Raw genomic sequence first — 17,243 nt, 5'->3', positions numbered from 1 at the left:
ACTTTTCTCCTATGTTGCTGTCACTTACAGTAAGGCCCCGTTCACATTACAAACGCGGATGGCCACGCATGCGGAACGCAACGCATGCAAACGCACGCCATCCGCGTTTGTGTGCGTTGCGTGGCTGATCCAATCACTGAAAAGTGAATGGGACAGCCACGCGTTTTTACAAAAAATGCGTGCAGCATGCGTTCCCGGACCGCACAGGTTCGGAACGCATGCAGTGTGAACATCAGACATTGCAGTCTATGCAATGTCTGATGTCGTGCGTGTCGGCCACCTGCACGCGTTTCCAAAAACGCGGGTGGAAGCGCGTGCAGTGTGAACGGGGCCTAAGTATTAGAAATCTGAAATTACCGACAGATTTTGGGCTAGTCCATCTCTCAATAAGGGATTCTCAGCATGACCCTTATTCTTTATAAAGACACTCCCTGAAAAACATTGATACAAAGATCCCTGCTCGCTGCACACTTTTTTGGCAGTTGGACGGAGCAACTACCATTCATGAAGTGCTTTTAAAAATAAAGAAAACCCTGAGAACCCCCCCCCCCCCCTCCCCCATGAGAAAATGGGCTAGTACAAAACCTGTTGGTAATGTCAGATTTCTACTACTTACTGTAGGTGGTTGGGGGTGGATGAGAGCTCATTTAAGGAGGTCGTGCGAGAGCGATTGAAGAGGTAGGATGAGAGCCAGGCCAGGGCGAGGTCGTGAATGCCCATGGACTGGAGGAGTAGGAGATGGGCCATTAAGATAATGTTTACTATGCTAGGGAGTTTTTAGTGAGTATAGGGTTTTAAAAAGGGTACATACCAATAATAAGTTGAGAAACACTGGTCTAGTGGGTATATATCTTTTACCTTTATGTTCAATTTACAAGCTGAGCTGTTCAACTGTCTTTTCAACAGTACGTACTATGTAGTGTCTGTGTTACACAAAGTCACAGAGGATGTTGGTACTATATAAACTAATATTCATAATAACATCAAAATCAGTCATGACAGCTCACGTAACTTTCATAAAAAGATCACTTTGAACAAGCAAGACATTATTGTTCTTTTAAAACGATTATATTACTGAAAAACCTATTTACATTTATTACCACATTTGATTAAAAAAGAAACACATCTGGGATGTAGCCCATTGCAGCCAGTCATCTACTTAATTTTCTGCTTTCAGAATTCTTGTTAAAGAGAACAAACACAAGTTTGGGATTTTTTGCTTCTATGGCTGATTTATTTGGGCAGCATCCATGCCTGACGTTGTCTGCATCTGCTGCAGCTGCACAGAAAGTGCTGAACACTTCCTTTTTAGCTCTTTTGTTCCCTCCATCACCCCCTCCAGCATCTGTGCCCTCCCTGCTGCTCTCAGCACAGGAAGGAAGCCGCATATACTACACTTCCCAGCAGCCGTTGCGTGCAGAAGTGACGACCACATGGGCTGATGCTGGCCAATCTCGTAATAGGCTGCGTTGTCTTCTTCCTAAGATTACGGAGAGGAGGACACAGGTAGGATTGACTAATGACGCGCGGCTTATCCATTCTCTCTGTTATCATTGCAAGATAAAAGCCTTGCTTACGTGTTGCACGCGGTGGCCTTATAGCGGTCTGTGTTGCACTGAGCCATTGATGGAGCCATAGATAGAGGCTGGCAAAGTCTGCATGTCGCCTGTCCCCTCTTCTGCTGGAGGGGATCAGATTTGTTATTTTAGGAATAGTTTTCTTGCAGCTGCTCCCAATCTATGTTGTAATTAGATATGTGAGGAGACACTGCCATCTTTAGTACTATATTACTAAATATGCAATAATATATAATTATTTTCCCTTTTTTGTGTGTCATATGTTCACACTGAGATGCACAATTAGAAGAAAATGTTACAATCTGGTTTAAAGCTGCATACACACGTGAGATAAAAGTCTTTTGAAATGAACGATCAATGATCAGCAGTATAATCTTTGTAGAAAATGTACTTCGACAGGAACTGTAGTGAAAATAACATAATGAATTATATTAAAATAGCTTTTTCTTTTTTCTCCAATATTCATTTATGGATTATTTAGTCAGTGTTTTATCATTGTAAAATCTTCCTCTCCCTGATTTACATTGTGAAATGTATCGCTGGTGGTGACATCTTTAGGGCCTGTTTCCACTACATGCGGATTCTGGGTGCACAAAAACGGACTCCAGTAAATGTGTATGGGAAATCTGCACCAGAAAAATCACGTTTAATGGAACAGGCCCATAGTCATTCATTGGAGTCAGTTTTTCTGCATCCAGAACCTGCGTGTAGTGGAAATAGGCCCTCAGTTCTGCCAGGTGATCTGTACGGAATGTGCTTTACTGAGGGCCCGTTTCCACTATCGCGAATCCGCATGCGTTGCCTGCATGCGGATTCGCACAGCCAGTACAAGTGGATGGGACTCTTTCCACTTGTGTGTTTTCCTGCACGTTTTTCTGTGCAGAAAAAATCTGCAGGGTAGGGCCCTCAGAATTCGCCTGCGTGTGGAATGCAGGCGAATCGCACGCAATGTATTTAATAGGGAAATCGCATGCGTTTTCCCCATGCGTTTTTTGCCGCGATTTCGCATAGGTACCCATGTTAATTCACACAGGCAGTGACATGGTTAAAATCGCATCACCCTAACCTATGCGAAATCGCGGCAGAAAACGCATGCGGAATCGCACCCGAATGCGATTTTCCTGCGGTGATTCACCGGCGATTCCGCAACGCTATAGTGGAAACGGGCCCTGAGAGTTCTAAGCACAAAAGAAGATGTTGGTTGCTTGGCAGTTGGGAAAAGCCTGCAGACTGTACAAATACTTAAATGCATTCAGAGGCTGAAATTATATTGACTCCATTGCCTTTCTAAGTGAACCTTAGTAGGCCCCATGTTTCTGCATATCAATGGAATTTTCACACCTCCTAGCAGATTCCCAAGGCCAGCAGTTTGCTTTTGTCTACCCCCCACTGATAAACAACAACAATCAAAGGAAGAGCTTACTTAACCCATTCCTTCCCAAAGAGAAATGTTAATCTATACAGCCAGCTTCTTACTAGCTCTCAGGTCATCAAGAGCTGCATCTCACATTGGGAAAAAACAAACTAATTTGCTGCAATCTCTAGGGATTTTAAATAAAACGCACAGAGGAAAAAAAAGGTGGCCAGGCCCATAAAAAATGCCACACTCAGACTCAGTCCAACTTCAGGGACCCAGGCCCATTTAAGGAAAAGAACTTTCCAGCGATCTCCAGTGATGTGTACTGTAAATCAGAGGCTGAAAGTAGCAGAGGTTACCATGACCCTAGTCAGAAATGCAGTAACACCCCGGCAGTGAACCCAGTCGCCAATGCTAAGACCCATTCAGTCACCACATCGCTCTGCAATGCCCGCTCTATAAACAATAAGACAGCCATTATTGCGGACCTTATTCAGACATGCGATTTTTCATGCATCACTGAAACCTGGATTGATGCCAATGCGGGCCCCACATTGGAAGCAACCATCCCATACAATTACTCAGTCCTAAGTGAGGGAAGACGAGACCGCAGAGGAGGGGGTGTAGCAATTTGTGGCAAAACAACTCTGCAGCTCAGAGCCCTGAATGTTGGCTCAACAAAGTCTTTTGAATGTATAGGTGCCCAGATCTCAGCTGGTAAAGGCTTCAGAATTTTAGTGTTTTATCATCCCCCCAAAGATGCTGACCCATTCCTATAGGAATTCTCAGAACTCCTGGCAATGCTAACTCTGTCTTATCCGAGATGGATCATCCTTGGTGACTTCAACGTCTGGGCTGATAACACTCAATCACAAAATGCAAATGAACTAATAAATCTCATGGGTGGACTAGGCTTCACACAAGTTGTAAAATCTGCTACCCACAGAGGAGGGCATACGCTAGACTTACTGTTCCACCTTGGAATGGACATTAGTAACATAACAGTAACCCCAGTGGTGTGGTCAGACCATCACATAATACAGTTTACTATTGAACATCACCCTATCAAGCAGCTCCCTAAAGAAACAATCAAAATCCGTCCCCTGAATAAATTAACACCGGAGAGGATAACTGCCAACCTGGATTTTACAAATCTGCTCCACAGTCAAATGGACCCAAACACTCTAGTAACCCAGTATAACAACACGATATATGAAACACTGGACAGTATTGCCCCATGGCGCACCAAATCGGCAACCAAAAAGCAGAAAGCTAATTGGTTTGACAAAACCATCATGGGTCTAAAAAAGAAAGGGCGCAGACTTGAAAGACAGTGGCGTAAATCGGGGTCTGAGGAGCACAAAGCTAGCCTAATGCAACACCTCAGACAATACCAACAAGCAATAACCAAGAAAAAATCAGACTTTATCTCGCAAAAAATATCTACAGCCAACAACAGAGCTGGTCAACTCTTCCACACAGTGGAATCACTCTGCAATCCTTCCTGCCTAAAATCCCCAACCACATTCTCCAGGGAAAGGTGTGAAGAATTCTCTGCCTTCTTCACAAACAAGGTGTCTACCATCCGTGCCAGCATTACACCAACATCAATTGACCACTGGACTTTGCATCTGCCTACTACCGTACCACCATGGCAAGTCTTTAAAAATCTGAGTGAAGAAGATTTTGGAATTCTCATTCAAAGTCTCCGCCCCACTACCTGCGACCTGGATCCTGGCCCAACTGGATCCTTAATGCAGTGCCCAGAGCTGATCAGGCCAGCACTTCACAAAATCACTCAGTGCTCCTTGCAAAGTGGACTTTTCCCAGAAGAACTAAAGAAAGCGATCATAAAACCCCTCTTGAAGAAACCATCACTAGATCCTGATTCTGTAACCAACTACAGACCGGTGGCGAACTTACCATTCCTATCAAAAGTTATCGAGAAAGTAGTCGCCAACCAGCTGGAAGCCAGGCTTACAGATAACAACATCTTTGATACTTTTCAGTCAGGATTCAGGAAAAGGCACAGCACTGAAACGGCATTAGTCCGAGTAATGAACGATCTACTTACTGCAAGGGACAAGGGTGATTGCTCAATTTTGATTCTTCTTGACTTGTCTGCAGCATTTGATACTGTGGATCATGAAATACTAATCCAGCGACTGAAGAATTACTGTGGCCTAAGGGGTACTGTTCTTAGCTGGTTTTAGACCTTCCTATCTGGCAGGACACAGCAAGTATGTCTGGGCACACACTACTCAAATCCAGTGCCACTTTCCTATGGAGTTCCACAGGGTTCTGTACTATCACCATTACTCTTTGCAGTCTACATGCTCCCACTGGGCAAAATAATCCAGAACTATGGCCTAGGATACCATTGTTATGCAGATGACACACAACTGTATCTGTCCTTCAAGCCTGGCACCCAAGACCCATCAGCATCCATAAATGCATGTCTAGTGTATTTACAAAATTGGATGAACACCAGCTGGCTGAGGCTGAACTCTGACAAAACAGAGATGTTGGTGGTAGGTGGTCCACACATGATGGATAAAGTTCAAAACGCTCACCACCTCAAACTAGCAATTGGGGGAGATACTGTACAGTATAAAGACTGTGCGAAACCTTGGGGTGATCCTGGATGGAAATCTAAAACTCAAACCGCAGATATCAGCTGTCGTCAAGTCTTCCTTCTTCCATCTAAGAAATATAGCGAAAATCAAACACCTTATCCCAGCTGAAGACCTACCTGCCCTGGTTCATGCATTTGTATCCTCCCGCCTAGACTACTGCAACGCCCTGTTAATCGGATCTACAGATAAGGCTCTGCGCCCCTTACAGCTAGTACAGAATGCTGCAGCCAGACTCCTAGCCAATGCCCCCCCGCAGCTCACACATCACCCCAGTACTGCAAACTCTTCACTGGTTACCAGTAAAATGGAGAATCAATTTTAAGATCTGCCTGCTGACATTCAAGGCTCTACACCACATGGGACCCAAATACATAGCAGATCTATTGGAACTTTATGCCCCTCCACGCACCCTCCGCTCTGCCAACAAGATGAAGCTGGTTATTCCCAGGGTACACTTAGCATTTGGTGCTCAGGCCTTTTCCTACGCAGCCCCTACTCTATGGAACTCACTTCCACAATCAGTACGAGAGGCTCCCTCTCTGGACAGCTTTAAAAAAAGGCTAAAAACTCACCTCTTTTCCCTAGCCTTTGAGACTGCATAATGCAGGGTCACAGCGCTTTGAGTCCCCAGGGAGAAAAGCGCTATATAGATATTATTGTTATTGTTGTTAATAACCACCTTAAAGAGAATCTGTATTGTTAAAATCGCACAAAAGTAAACATACCAGTGCGTTAGGGGACATCTCCTATTACCCTCTGTCACAATTTCGCCGCTCCTCGCCGCATTAAAAGTGTTTAAAAACAGTTTTAAAAAGTTTGATTATAAACAAACAAAATGGCCACCAAAACAGGAAGTAGGTTGATGTACAGTATGTCCACACATAGAAAATACATCCAAACACAAGCAGGCTGTATACACCCTTCCTTTTGAATCTCAAGAGATCATTTGTGTGTTTCTTTCCCCCTGCAGCTATATTCCACTGAAGTGTCAGGCTGTTTCTTCCTGCAGAGTGCAGACAGCTCTGCCTGTATGTAATTCCTCAGTATGTGAAAGCCCAGCCAGCTCAGAGGAGGATTTATCCAGCTTGTAAAAGATAATAGAGCAGAGAGAAGGTGCCCCAATCTAAATAATACACAGGCAGTGTGCAGAGAGGGGCCTGGAGGGAGGAGATGCATCACAGAACCACAACACTGAAGAACTTGGCAGCCTTCCAGACACAGGCTGACAAGTCTGACAAGAGAGAGATAAGTTGATTTATTACAGAGATGGTGATAGTAGAACGTGCTGCAGTAAGCCAGAACACATTAGAATAGCTTTTGGAACTTGTAGGATGATAAAAAACAGGATGCAATTTTTGTTACGGAGTCTCTTTAAATAATAACAATGAAATTGTTGGAAACTGCTTTTCATCAACAATGTAGTACCAATTGCTTAATGCTACTTTCACTTTGCGTCCAGCAATATAATTGCATTGCTTACTCGATGCAGTTATATTGTAATGGTAGAGTTCCCTTTAAGTGGATCTTAACTCAGAACTCCCTCTGTGCTCTAAAAGATACACAACAGTACAATAACCTTTAAAGAGCTTAAATGAGCTTATCTGCCATGGCAGTCAGGTGATACAGGGCAGCGATCTATTACAACTTGTGATTAGACACAAATGAGGGGGAATTAGACTGGCTAAACTTTAAATTCATACAGGGGACCATTTATCTGTTTTCCTTCTGTCCTGTGCAAGAGTTATGGCCCTCTTTAACAGTGGCAATGAAGCATACTTTGCATTGATCGTCTGCAACGTGTGAAAAACGTGTGATGAGGCTTTTCCCCTCTTTTGCGTTGCGTTTCGGTTTTTACAGGGAACACAGCACAGCTTCCTAGTGTGAAAGTAGCCTGAATGTTGAAAGTCCTGAATATAGACAAATTCTAACACTGCGATCAAAATAGATGAAATAAAATAAAGAATGTGATATAATACATATTAAATTGGAGCAACTTATAAATAAATAAGCCCGTTTGAAATTGGGCTCTGTCTGTCATCACTGCGCGCCGCGTGCACACGCACCCGCTGGTCACACGCTCTCTCGCCTGGCCGGCTGGCCACCCGTCTGCCCGCCCTGGGTCCTGTCCTCACAGCTGTCAGTGCTTGACATGCGCAGTAGCGCAAAAGCACTGACACCCGGGCAGGACGCGGGGACACTTGAGGATTATTAGGTAGGATATTTGTGCACAGACACTCTTATTTATATATATATATATATATATATATATATATATATATATATATATATATATATATATATATATATATATATATATATATATATATATATATATATATATATATATATATATATATTTTTTTTTTTTTTTTATCTATAGGAGCTGGAAGTAACTGGGAAGAGCTTGAACTTTGCACTAGCTTAAAGGAAACATCCGGAAAGAAAAAAAAGTTTCACTAACCTGGGGCTTCTGCCAGCCCCCAGAGGACTGTTAGGTCCTACGACGCAGTTCTGCTCTGAGCAATGCGTTAGCTCTCCTCTCCAAAAGATTGTGACCCGCGGCTGGGTCGGGATCTTCTACACTCCATGCCTCTTGTGATTGTGCTTCCGCCGCCGGGGGCTCTCTATGCGCTTGCTCAGTTCAATTCTCTCTGAACTGCGCAAACGCAGAGCATTCCAGCAACAGGAGCACAATCAAGAGAGGCATGTGGTGCGCCTGCACAAGCGCAGAAAATCCTGACCCAGCCAAGGGTCGTGATCTTCGGAAGGGGAAAGCAGAGGCATGGCTCAGGGCGGATTTCTAGGGGCTAGAAGAGGTGAGTGAAACTTTTTTTTTTCCACAGGTGCATCTTTTAACCACTTCAGCCTTCAGTCGTTTTCACTTTATGCTTCCGAGCAATGTTCACCTCCCATTCATTAGCCTATAACTTTATCACTACTTATCACAATGAACTGATCTATGTCTTGTTTTTTCCGCCACCAATTAGGCTTTCTTTGGGGGGTACATTTTGCTAAGAGCCACTTTACTGTAAATGCATTTTAACAGGAAGAATAAGGAAAAAACAGAAAAAATGCATTATTTCTCAGTTTTCAACCATTATAGTTTTAAAATAATACATGCCTCCACAATTAAAACGCACGTATTGTATTTGCCCATTTCTCCCGGTTATTACACCGTTTAAATTATGTCACTATCACAATGTATAGCGACAATATTTTACTTGGAAATAAAAGTGCATTTTTTCCGTTTTGCATCCATCACTATTTACAAGCTTATAATTAAAAAAATATATAAATATTTCATGTTTACATAGATATTTAAAAAGTTTAGACCCTTAGGTAAATATTTATGTGTTGTTTTTTTTTTAAATTGTAATGTATTTTTTTTTATTATTAAACATTTTATGTGGGTATTTTTGGGAGGGTGGGATGCAAATCAATTTTTTTAGGACATATTGGTCTATTTTTTAATTTTTGTTTTGCATTTTCCTGCAGTTAGCTTTTTGGCCACAAGATGGCAGCCATGAGATTGTTTACAATGACGTCACTCTAAGCATAACACGGACGCTTAGAGTGACGTCGGGGGAAATAGGAACAGAAAAACCTCAGCTTCCGTGCGAAGCTGACGGTTTTTCTCGGGGGGAGAGCAATCAGTGATCAGGCACCATAGCCCGATTCTCTGATTGCCTGGCTAGCGATCCGCGGGCCGGGAGTGCGCGTGCACGCGCGCGGCAGCGCACATGGCCTCCTGGGCGTAGCTAGTACGTCCAGGAGGCCAAAGTAGTTAAGCAAACTTGGAATGGAATAATTGATATTTTGTTTTATAGTGATTGCCCTGCGTCAGCACGTCAGTTGCATTGCACAGTACAGTGCTGCATGCATCATCAGTGCACAGCTGATCCATTGCCATTACATTGAGAGGCACATAATGTGCCCAGCAATAGATGTACTGGCGCAGCGCATTCACTGTTAGGCCTTGTTCACATTACAAATCCCCAGCGCTATTGCAAGCGCTGAGCAATCTATTGAGCTTTTTTCCAAAGTGCTTTTCCATGCGCTTTGAGCTTAGAAAAGTTCTTTTCTAAGTGCTTTTGCTGAACGATTGAGATTTTCACTTCCTGACGTCAGTCAGAAAGTGAACTCTTTGACCCGGAAAAGAATAAATACAGTGTATTTATTCTTAAAATCGCTCAGGAATTTGCTACACATCACTGTTCAAGCGTTTTTTCACTTTTTCTATACCTTCTATTATAGTAACAGCGCTCAGAAAATGGTACATGTAGTGTGTTTGCGATTTGCTGAAAATGGAAACGCTCATAAGTGAACACTCTCATAGGGAATCATTGCACAAGCACTTTTAGGGTGATTTTTAAAATGGCCAGCGCTTAAAAAAAAAAAAAATCTGCAGATGCTCATAGTGTGAACAAGCCCTAAACATTGCCACGGTGCATTCACCGTATTTGCATTGTGTGGTCGCATGTGAACAACACTGCTTGTACAGTCATATGGGCACGTTCACATCTCCACCTTGTAATGGTTCACCTTATTCTAACACTTTCTACTTCTTCTACTGCTTCTTTTTGGATATTATTTGTGAAAACACTCATTTTACATAGCAATTGTTCATGCTCTGAAAATAATATGCTACTTTCAGTACTTACAGATTCATTTTTAACTATTTACAAGTAAATATGAGTTAGAGATATTTACATTCCTTGGGGTAAACTGATTGATTTACATCATGGGCTTTAGCAGATTTTTGCATATCGGGAGAATTTTTAGGTCAGTTCTAATCGTTAGCAATGAACAAAATGTTTGACAAATATGCAGATACCTATTATGCATAGGGCTAATGAGATTCAGGCACTTGACAGTTAACATTCTGATCAACATTTCTATTCAGGAGAGCAATGGTTAGTAGCAGAAGCGGAGAACTATATGAGAGACTGAAAGTAATCCTGAAAGAATTTCAAAGGTATACAGGTAGCCCCAGTTAACGAACGAGATACGGGCCCATATGCAATTCACTTTTTCACCTGACTTTTCTCCCAGGAGATAATTTTTTGTCTTTGATTTAGAATAACTTTTTAGCACTTTGCATTGGAAAAAGTACAAAAAGTATGTGAAAAAGTAATATCAAAATTATTTTGAGTATTTTTTTGCTTCCTGGTGGTTTAAAAGACATTTTATTAACAAGTTTGAAAATTTCACCTAGGAGAAAACTCAGGTGAAAAAGTGAATTGCATATGGCCCACAGACTGTAGGTTTGTTCATAACTTGAATTTGTACATAAATTGAAACACTGTGCTAGCGCTGTCCCCCTGTGACTCCTCTGTGCCTTCAGCGTCCTCTTTTGTGCCAACTCTGTCCTCCTGTGTCTCCTCTGTGCTTCCTCTTTCCCCCTTTTCCACTACTGCCTCCTGTATCCCATCCTGACCCATTTACCACCTCTGTGCCTCCACACATCGTCCTGTGCTCCCTCTGTGCCTCCACCCATCGTCCTGTGCTCCCTCTGTGCCTCCACCCCCTCCTCCTGTGCTCCCTCTGTGCCTCCACCCCCTCCTCCTGTGCTCCCTCTGTGCCTCCACCCCCTCCTCCTGTGCTCCTCTCTGTGCCTCCACCCCCTTCTCCTGTGCTCCCTCTGTGCCTCCACCCCCTCCTCCTGTGCACCCTCTGTGCCTCCACCCCCTCCTCCTGTGCACCCTCTGTGCCTCCACCCTCTCCTCCTGTGCTCCCTCTGTGCCTCCACCCTCTCCTCCTGTGCTCCCTCTGTGCCTCCACCCCCTCCTCCTGTGCTCCCTCTGTGCCTCCACCCCCTCCTCCTGTGCTCCCTCTGTGCCTCCACCCCCTCCTCCTGTGCTCCCTCTGTGCCTCCACCCCCTTCTCCTGTGCTCCCTCTGTGCCTCCACCCCCTCCTCCTGTGCTCCCTCTGTGCCTCCACCCCCTCCTCCTGTGCTCCCTCTGTGCCTCCACCCCCTCCTCCTGTGCTCCCTCTGTGCCTCCACCCCTCCTCCTGTGCTCCCTCTGTGCCTCCACCCCCTCCTCCTGTGCTCCCTCTGTGCCTCCACCCCCTCCTCCTGTGCTCCCTCTGTGCCTCCACCCCCTCCTCCTGTGCTCCCTTCTGTGCCTCCACCCCCTCCTCCTGTGCTCCCTCTGTGTCTCCTTCCATCCTCCTGTGCTCCCTCTGTGTCTCCTCCTGTGCTCCCTCTGTGTCTCCTCCCATCCTCCTGTGCTCCATCTGTGCCTCCACCCCCTCTGTGCCTCCACCCGCTCCCTCTGTGCCTCCACCCCCTCCTCCTGTGCTCCCTCTGTGCCTCCACCCCCTCCTCCTGTGCTCCCTTCTGTGCCTCCACCCCCTCCTCCTGTGCTCCCTCTGTGTCTCCTTCCATCCTCCTGTGCTCCCTCTGTGTCTCCTCCTGTGCTCCCTCTGTATCTCCACCCATCCTCCTGTGCTCCCTCTGTGCCTCTACCCCCTCCTCCTGTGCTCCCTCTGTGCCTCCACCCCCTCCTCCTGTGCTTCCTCTGTGCCTCCACCCCCTCCTCCTGTGCTTCCTCTGTGCCTCCACCCCCTCCTCCTGTGCTCCCTTCTGTGCCTCCACCCCCTCCTCCTGTGCTCCCTTCTGTGCCTCCACCCCCTCCTCCTGTGCTCCCTTCTGTGCCTCCACCCCCTCCTCCTGTGCTCCCTCTGTGTCTCCTTCCATCCTCCTGTGCTCCCTCTGTGTCTCCTCCTGTGCTCCCTCTGTATCTCCACCCATCTCCTGTGCTCCCTTTGTGTCTCCTCCCATCCGCCTGTGCTCCCTTTGTGTCTCCTCCCATCCTCCTGTGCTCCCTCTGTGCCTCCACCCATCCTCCTATGCACCCTCTGTGTCTCCTTCCATCCCTCTCTGCTACTCTGTCCCTCCTTCTGTCCCTGTTTCCATCCCCCCCATACCCTGTTCTCACCTCTGGCAATGTTCCACACCACTTCAAGACGCTTTCCATAGTCTTGGTCCCACCACCTTCATTGCAGAAGTGATGTCATTGCCACAGGTCTTGTCATTTGTAACGGGGGGGGGGGGGGGGGTGTTGGTCACTCGTAAGTGAAGCGTTGGTAAACCAATGACTACTTGTACTTACCACAGTAGTGGGAAGCCTCTGAGTAGTTCAGAGGCTCCCATATCGTCTTATAATTAGGGCTGGATTTCTGGAAAGGCCACACAGGCCCTGGCCTTGGGCGGCTGCAGCCTATGGGGCCTCCTGGACATGAAAGAGGGATTGCAACATGTGAAAAAGAAGGCTGCAATTGGGGGAGGGGGCAACACAGGGAAATGGAAGATGATGCTCCAGGGAGTTGTACATGAAAGAGGGGCTGCAGTACATGTATGTTACTCATGGAAAAGGGGACTGCACATGGAATGGGAGGGGCTGCTGCACATGGAAGGGGAGCAACAACATGCTTGGCCTAGGGGCGGAAAAAGTATACATTCGGCCTTGCTTACACCCCATTATTCTAGCACTAATCTCTCGGTTTCTTCAGTGTGCTAGTGCGGCTGTGAATGAGCATGCGTTCCCAGTGGAACGAAGGCATTTAGGCGCAGCTTTTTTTCCCTCTGTGCACAAGCACTTTGTTTTAGTTGATGCATATTTATTTAGCTTGATATTTGGCCAATCAAATGCCGTTTTTGCTTATGATTTGATCCAATCTCAAGCTGCATACATTTTCAGAAAATCATTAAATTTGCATCAACACAAGGTTATGTTCTTAGGCCTAGTGCACATTGCTCGCGTTGCTGTCTGGATTTCGGCAACGCTTGTGGGAGGCAGACACGCATGAACATCAGAAGTGCATAGACTGCACTGTCTGATGTGCACACTGCATGCGTTCCGGACCACAAACATGTTGCACGCATTTTTTAGCAAAACAAACGGCTGGCCCATTCACTACAGTGAATGGGATCCGCAATGCATGCACACACAGACGGCATGCGTTTGTACGCTTTGCGCACGGCCATCTGCGTTTGATAATGTGAACAAGGGAAGGATCACTAATTTAGTAAAGAAGTGGGAGGAATCGTATACCCATTTCCCAGCTTCATACAGTCTGCAGGCATGCCCAAATGAAATGCATCTCATCTTTGGTCCTGTTACAGCCAGGATAGAATAACATTAAAGGACACCTGAAGTGAGAAGAATATGGAGGCTGCCATATTTATTTCCTTTTAAGCAATACCAGTTGCCTGGCTGATACTTTTAGCCATAGACCCTGAACAAGCATACAGCAGGTCAAGTTTTTCTGACATTTGTCAGATTTAAGATTAGCTGCATGCTCGTTTCTGGTGTTATTCAGACACTACTGCAGCCAAATAGATCAGCAGAGTTTCCAGACAACTGGTGTTGTTTAACAGGAAATAAATATGGCAGCCTCCATATATTTCTCGCTTCAGGTTCCCTTTAACAGTGGTGTAGGTGACATGCCAAAAATGTGTTATTGTTTTAGAAATATGTCTAACTAAATTGAATATTTATTCTACAGCCCTACCTAGTGTGTCCGCCAACTCTCCCCCCGCCTTAGATTTTAAGCCTTTGGCAGGGTCCTCTCTTCCCTAGTGTATTCTACATGATCGTGTGCTCCCTTACTAAGACCGCCTCATACGTATTACTGGGACTACCTAACCAGCTCAAAATCACATGATCTTGTATCTTGTACCCTGTGTACCTTGTATAGCTTTGTCCCATGTTGTATAACCTTGTTACATCTGTCCTCCTTGTATCAATGGCTTCAATTCACCAGAGGTTACTGACCTATTTATCTCATTGGAGGTAATTTACCGCCTGTGATATCTCCAAATAGCAATTCTCCAGAAGTATAGGGTGAAAAATCGACAGAGAGAAATCCATGCGATAAATGTGCTATAAATAGGCGATAGTTAGTCGTTATTTTTTCTCAAAATCACAATTCACCAGGGAAAAAAGGGGGTGTGGCTATTCGTTATTTTTTTAATCTATTTATCCCCTGAATGTATCTGGAGATATCTGTTTTTTTCTCACAGCTGCTGCAGCTCACTCTGCAGCTAGTTCACTAGCAGCACAGCCTATACTGTACATATTTCAGGCACCAGAGAGCAGCCCATTTGCACTATTTAGCATATTAAGCAATATTAAAGAGACACTGAAGTGAGTAAAAAACTCGCTTCTTCTCTTTATATTCAGCAGGGGCATGTGTGCCCCTGCTAAAATGCCGCTATCCCGCGGCTGAACGGGGGTCCCTTACCCCCCCCCCCCCCCCCCCCAATTCCCCCCCTGCAAAATCTACGACCAACTTGGTCGTAGATTTTCTGCTCCTAGAGGCAGGGCTAACTGCTGCAGCCCTGCCTCACAGCGCGTCTATCAGCGGCGCATCGCCGCCTCTCCCCCGCCCCTCTCAGCGAAGGAAGACTGAGAGGGGCGGGGGGAGGCGGAGATACGCGCTGACAGACGCGCGTAAGGCAGGGCTGCAGCGGTTAGCCCTGCCTTAATGCGGAAGAGATCCCCGGCGAGGACGGAGGGGATTTGGGGAGTAAGGGACCCCTGTTGTGCGGCGCGATAGCGGCGATTTAGCAGGGGCACACATGCCCCTGCTGAATATAAGAGAAGAAGCGAGTTTTATACTCTCTTCAGATTCTCTTTAAGCATTTACAATATTAAGTGGATGGGTGAAACGAAGGAGGAATCTGGATACATTTTTCATCGGGAGTGAGTGTGAAATGTATCCAAATACCTCCTCTGTTTCACCCATCCACTTAATATTGCTTAGTATGCTTAATATGCAGAATGGAGGGAGGGATTTGTAATGGAAGGAGAGGGTCAAAAAACAGGGAGGGAAACCCTCTGCGGTCACATGCTGGTAATAACCTCCTCCTCTTACCCACAATCCTTTACTTCCAGCATTCAGAGAGGCAACCTATCGCATGCAAATCGCTAACTCTGCATAACTATCGACCGTTTATCGCTCGGTTTTCGCATCCATATCGTTCCATTATCGCACCATTATCGCCTGCTACCGAACACTCCCCTCTCTATCCTCTCACAGTGGTGAATTGCAAACAAAGTGTTAAAATACCGCATGAGATAAAATACCGACCTTTTTATCTCTTACTAACTCTCCTCTGGTGAATTGAGGCCATTGTATGTATGTATTGTCCAGCACTGCGTAATATGCAGGCACTTTCTAAATACAATAAATAATATTAATACACTGATATTCTGTTTTAGAAACTATGCCTGGCGAAGGACATGCCGATGATTCCACCGAAACCAGAACATTACCACCAGAACAGGAATCTGAAGCTGCAGAAGTAATGGAAACAGAATCCAGGGAGATACCCTTAAAAGACCCCACAACATATAATTCACAGACCGGCAGCAACATAGGCAATGCTAGTAGTGTTGCAGATGACACGGAAAGCACTGATTTTAATCCATTTTTCAGTAATAGTTCCGATATGCTACAGTTTCATACTGAACCAGATGCTAACAGTGAACTTGAGGCCCTATGTCACCCATCAGCATATAACCATACTGAGAGAAGAGGTATGGATGACAAGCCATACGGATGTAAATATTGCATTCGGAGATTTGCCCACAGCTCTAGCCTCTACCGGCATCAGAAGAGCCACATTACAACAGAGCTTTATAAATGCAAACAGTGCGAAAAAGCCTTCACCAGCCCCTCAAATCTTAATCTACATTCTCGAATTCATGCTGGGATGAAGCCCTACGAGTGTAGTGATTGTGGGAAGAGATTTACGCGGAAATTTGGACTTCACCAACACGTGAAGAGCCACAGCCAAGAGAAGTTATATATCTGTTCCCATTGTGGGAAGAGTTATGCCGACTACTTCTTCCTGCTCAAGCACCAGCAAATGGAAAGGGCGTCTGTACCGTACCCGTAATTATATTCAGATATGAATCATCTGTACCATTTCTGTTATGTGCATTAAATTGTCACCAAGGACAATTGCAATTATGGATTTGGTTATACTTCTTTGTTTGCACCTTTTATATAGTGTTGACGCATTTTTAGCAGCACTTTAAAAGAGACCATCTAACAGTTCATATTCCTAATTGTCCCTCAGTGGGGCTTGCTGCCCAACATAAGGCATGATGTATGGGTTTAGCCAAAAAAGTATTTTTTTGGGTTATGGGAGGAAACTGAAGCACTCAGAAGAACCAAGCGAGTTTGGGGAGAACATACAAACTACGCTGACTGCAATTGAGACCTTCTAGACAGCATACCTAGCGTGTCTGTTTACTGGCCAAGAATGAAGAATCCATTCCAAATTCTGTATACGTACGTGGAAAATCTATGTAAGAGAATGGTTTATCCACGAGCAACGTTAACAGTACCTTAACCAACTGATTATTAAATAGGGAAAATGTTAGACTTCTTTAACTACAGCGCTAATGGTTCGGTTTCCTATCATAACTACCAGTAGAGTGTTGTACCGTGTTAGTCACAGCAAGTCAGCAAAAGCAATAAGTTGTGAATCGGAATGATGCCATTTATTGGCTAACTTAGAAGAAAAGCAATAAGCTTACATCTGGGAAGCTGTCGTCAGCTGATGAAGGCTTCCTAGCTGATAGCTTACTGCTTTTCTTCTAAGGTAGCCAATAAATGGTATCATCCTGATTCAAAACTTCTTGCTATAATAACTA

At 45.1% G+C, this 17,243-nt stretch overlaps 1 protein-coding gene across 4 annotated transcripts; it reads left to right on the top strand.

Moving 5' to 3' along the window:
* The first annotated feature begins 1,153 nt into the window (after nucleotides 1–1,153).
* On the top strand, nucleotides 1,154–16,554 carry LOC137542224 (zinc finger protein 22-like). Of its 4 annotated transcripts, none has more exons than XR_011025381.1 (3): nucleotides 1,277–1,506; nucleotides 10,474–10,545; nucleotides 15,801–16,554. XR_011025381.1 is itself a non-coding variant. In XM_068263983.1 (3 exons), the coding sequence occupies exons 1-3, from the start codon at nucleotides 1,442–1,444 to the stop codon at nucleotides 16,478–16,480; spliced, it is 825 nt and encodes a 274-aa protein (XP_068120084.1). In that variant the 5' UTR covers nucleotides 1,413–1,441; the 3' UTR covers nucleotides 16,481–16,554. The 4 variants fall into 4 exon arrangements, 2 of the variants coding, with proteins under 2 accessions (XP_068120084.1, XP_068120085.1); XM_068263983.1 differs by having other exon boundaries at nucleotides 1,413–1,506; nucleotides 10,474–10,553; XR_011025382.1 differs by lacking the exon at nucleotides 10,474–10,545 and having other exon boundaries at nucleotides 1,154–1,506.
* The last annotated feature ends 689 nt before the right edge of the window (nucleotides 16,555–17,243 follow it).

The sequence above is a fragment of the Hyperolius riggenbachi genome, chromosome 12 (assembly GCF_040937935.1).
Source record: "Hyperolius riggenbachi isolate aHypRig1 chromosome 12, aHypRig1.pri, whole genome shotgun sequence".
Taxonomy (NCBI): Eukaryota; Metazoa; Chordata; class Amphibia; order Anura; family Hyperoliidae; genus Hyperolius; species Hyperolius riggenbachi.
The sequence above is the reverse complement of the archived record's forward strand: the minus strand, read 5'-3'. Positions and strand labels throughout refer to the sequence as shown.

What these genes read in the sequence shown, in the direction of transcription:
- LOC137542224 (XM_068263983.1), top strand. Translation starts at nt 1,442, where the DNA reads ATGCTGGCCAATCTCGTAATAGGCTGCGTTGTCTTCTTCCTAAGATTA. An exon ending in TTACGGAGAGGAGGACACAG is followed by an intron (nt 1,507 to 10,473) that starts GTAGGATTGACT and finishes ATTTCTATTCAG; the next exon opens with GAGAGCAATGGTTAGTAGCA. An exon ending in AGAATTTCAAAGGTATACAG is followed by an intron (nt 10,554 to 15,800) that starts GTAGCCCCAGTT and finishes ATTCTGTTTTAG; the next exon opens with AAACTATGCCTGGCGAAGGA.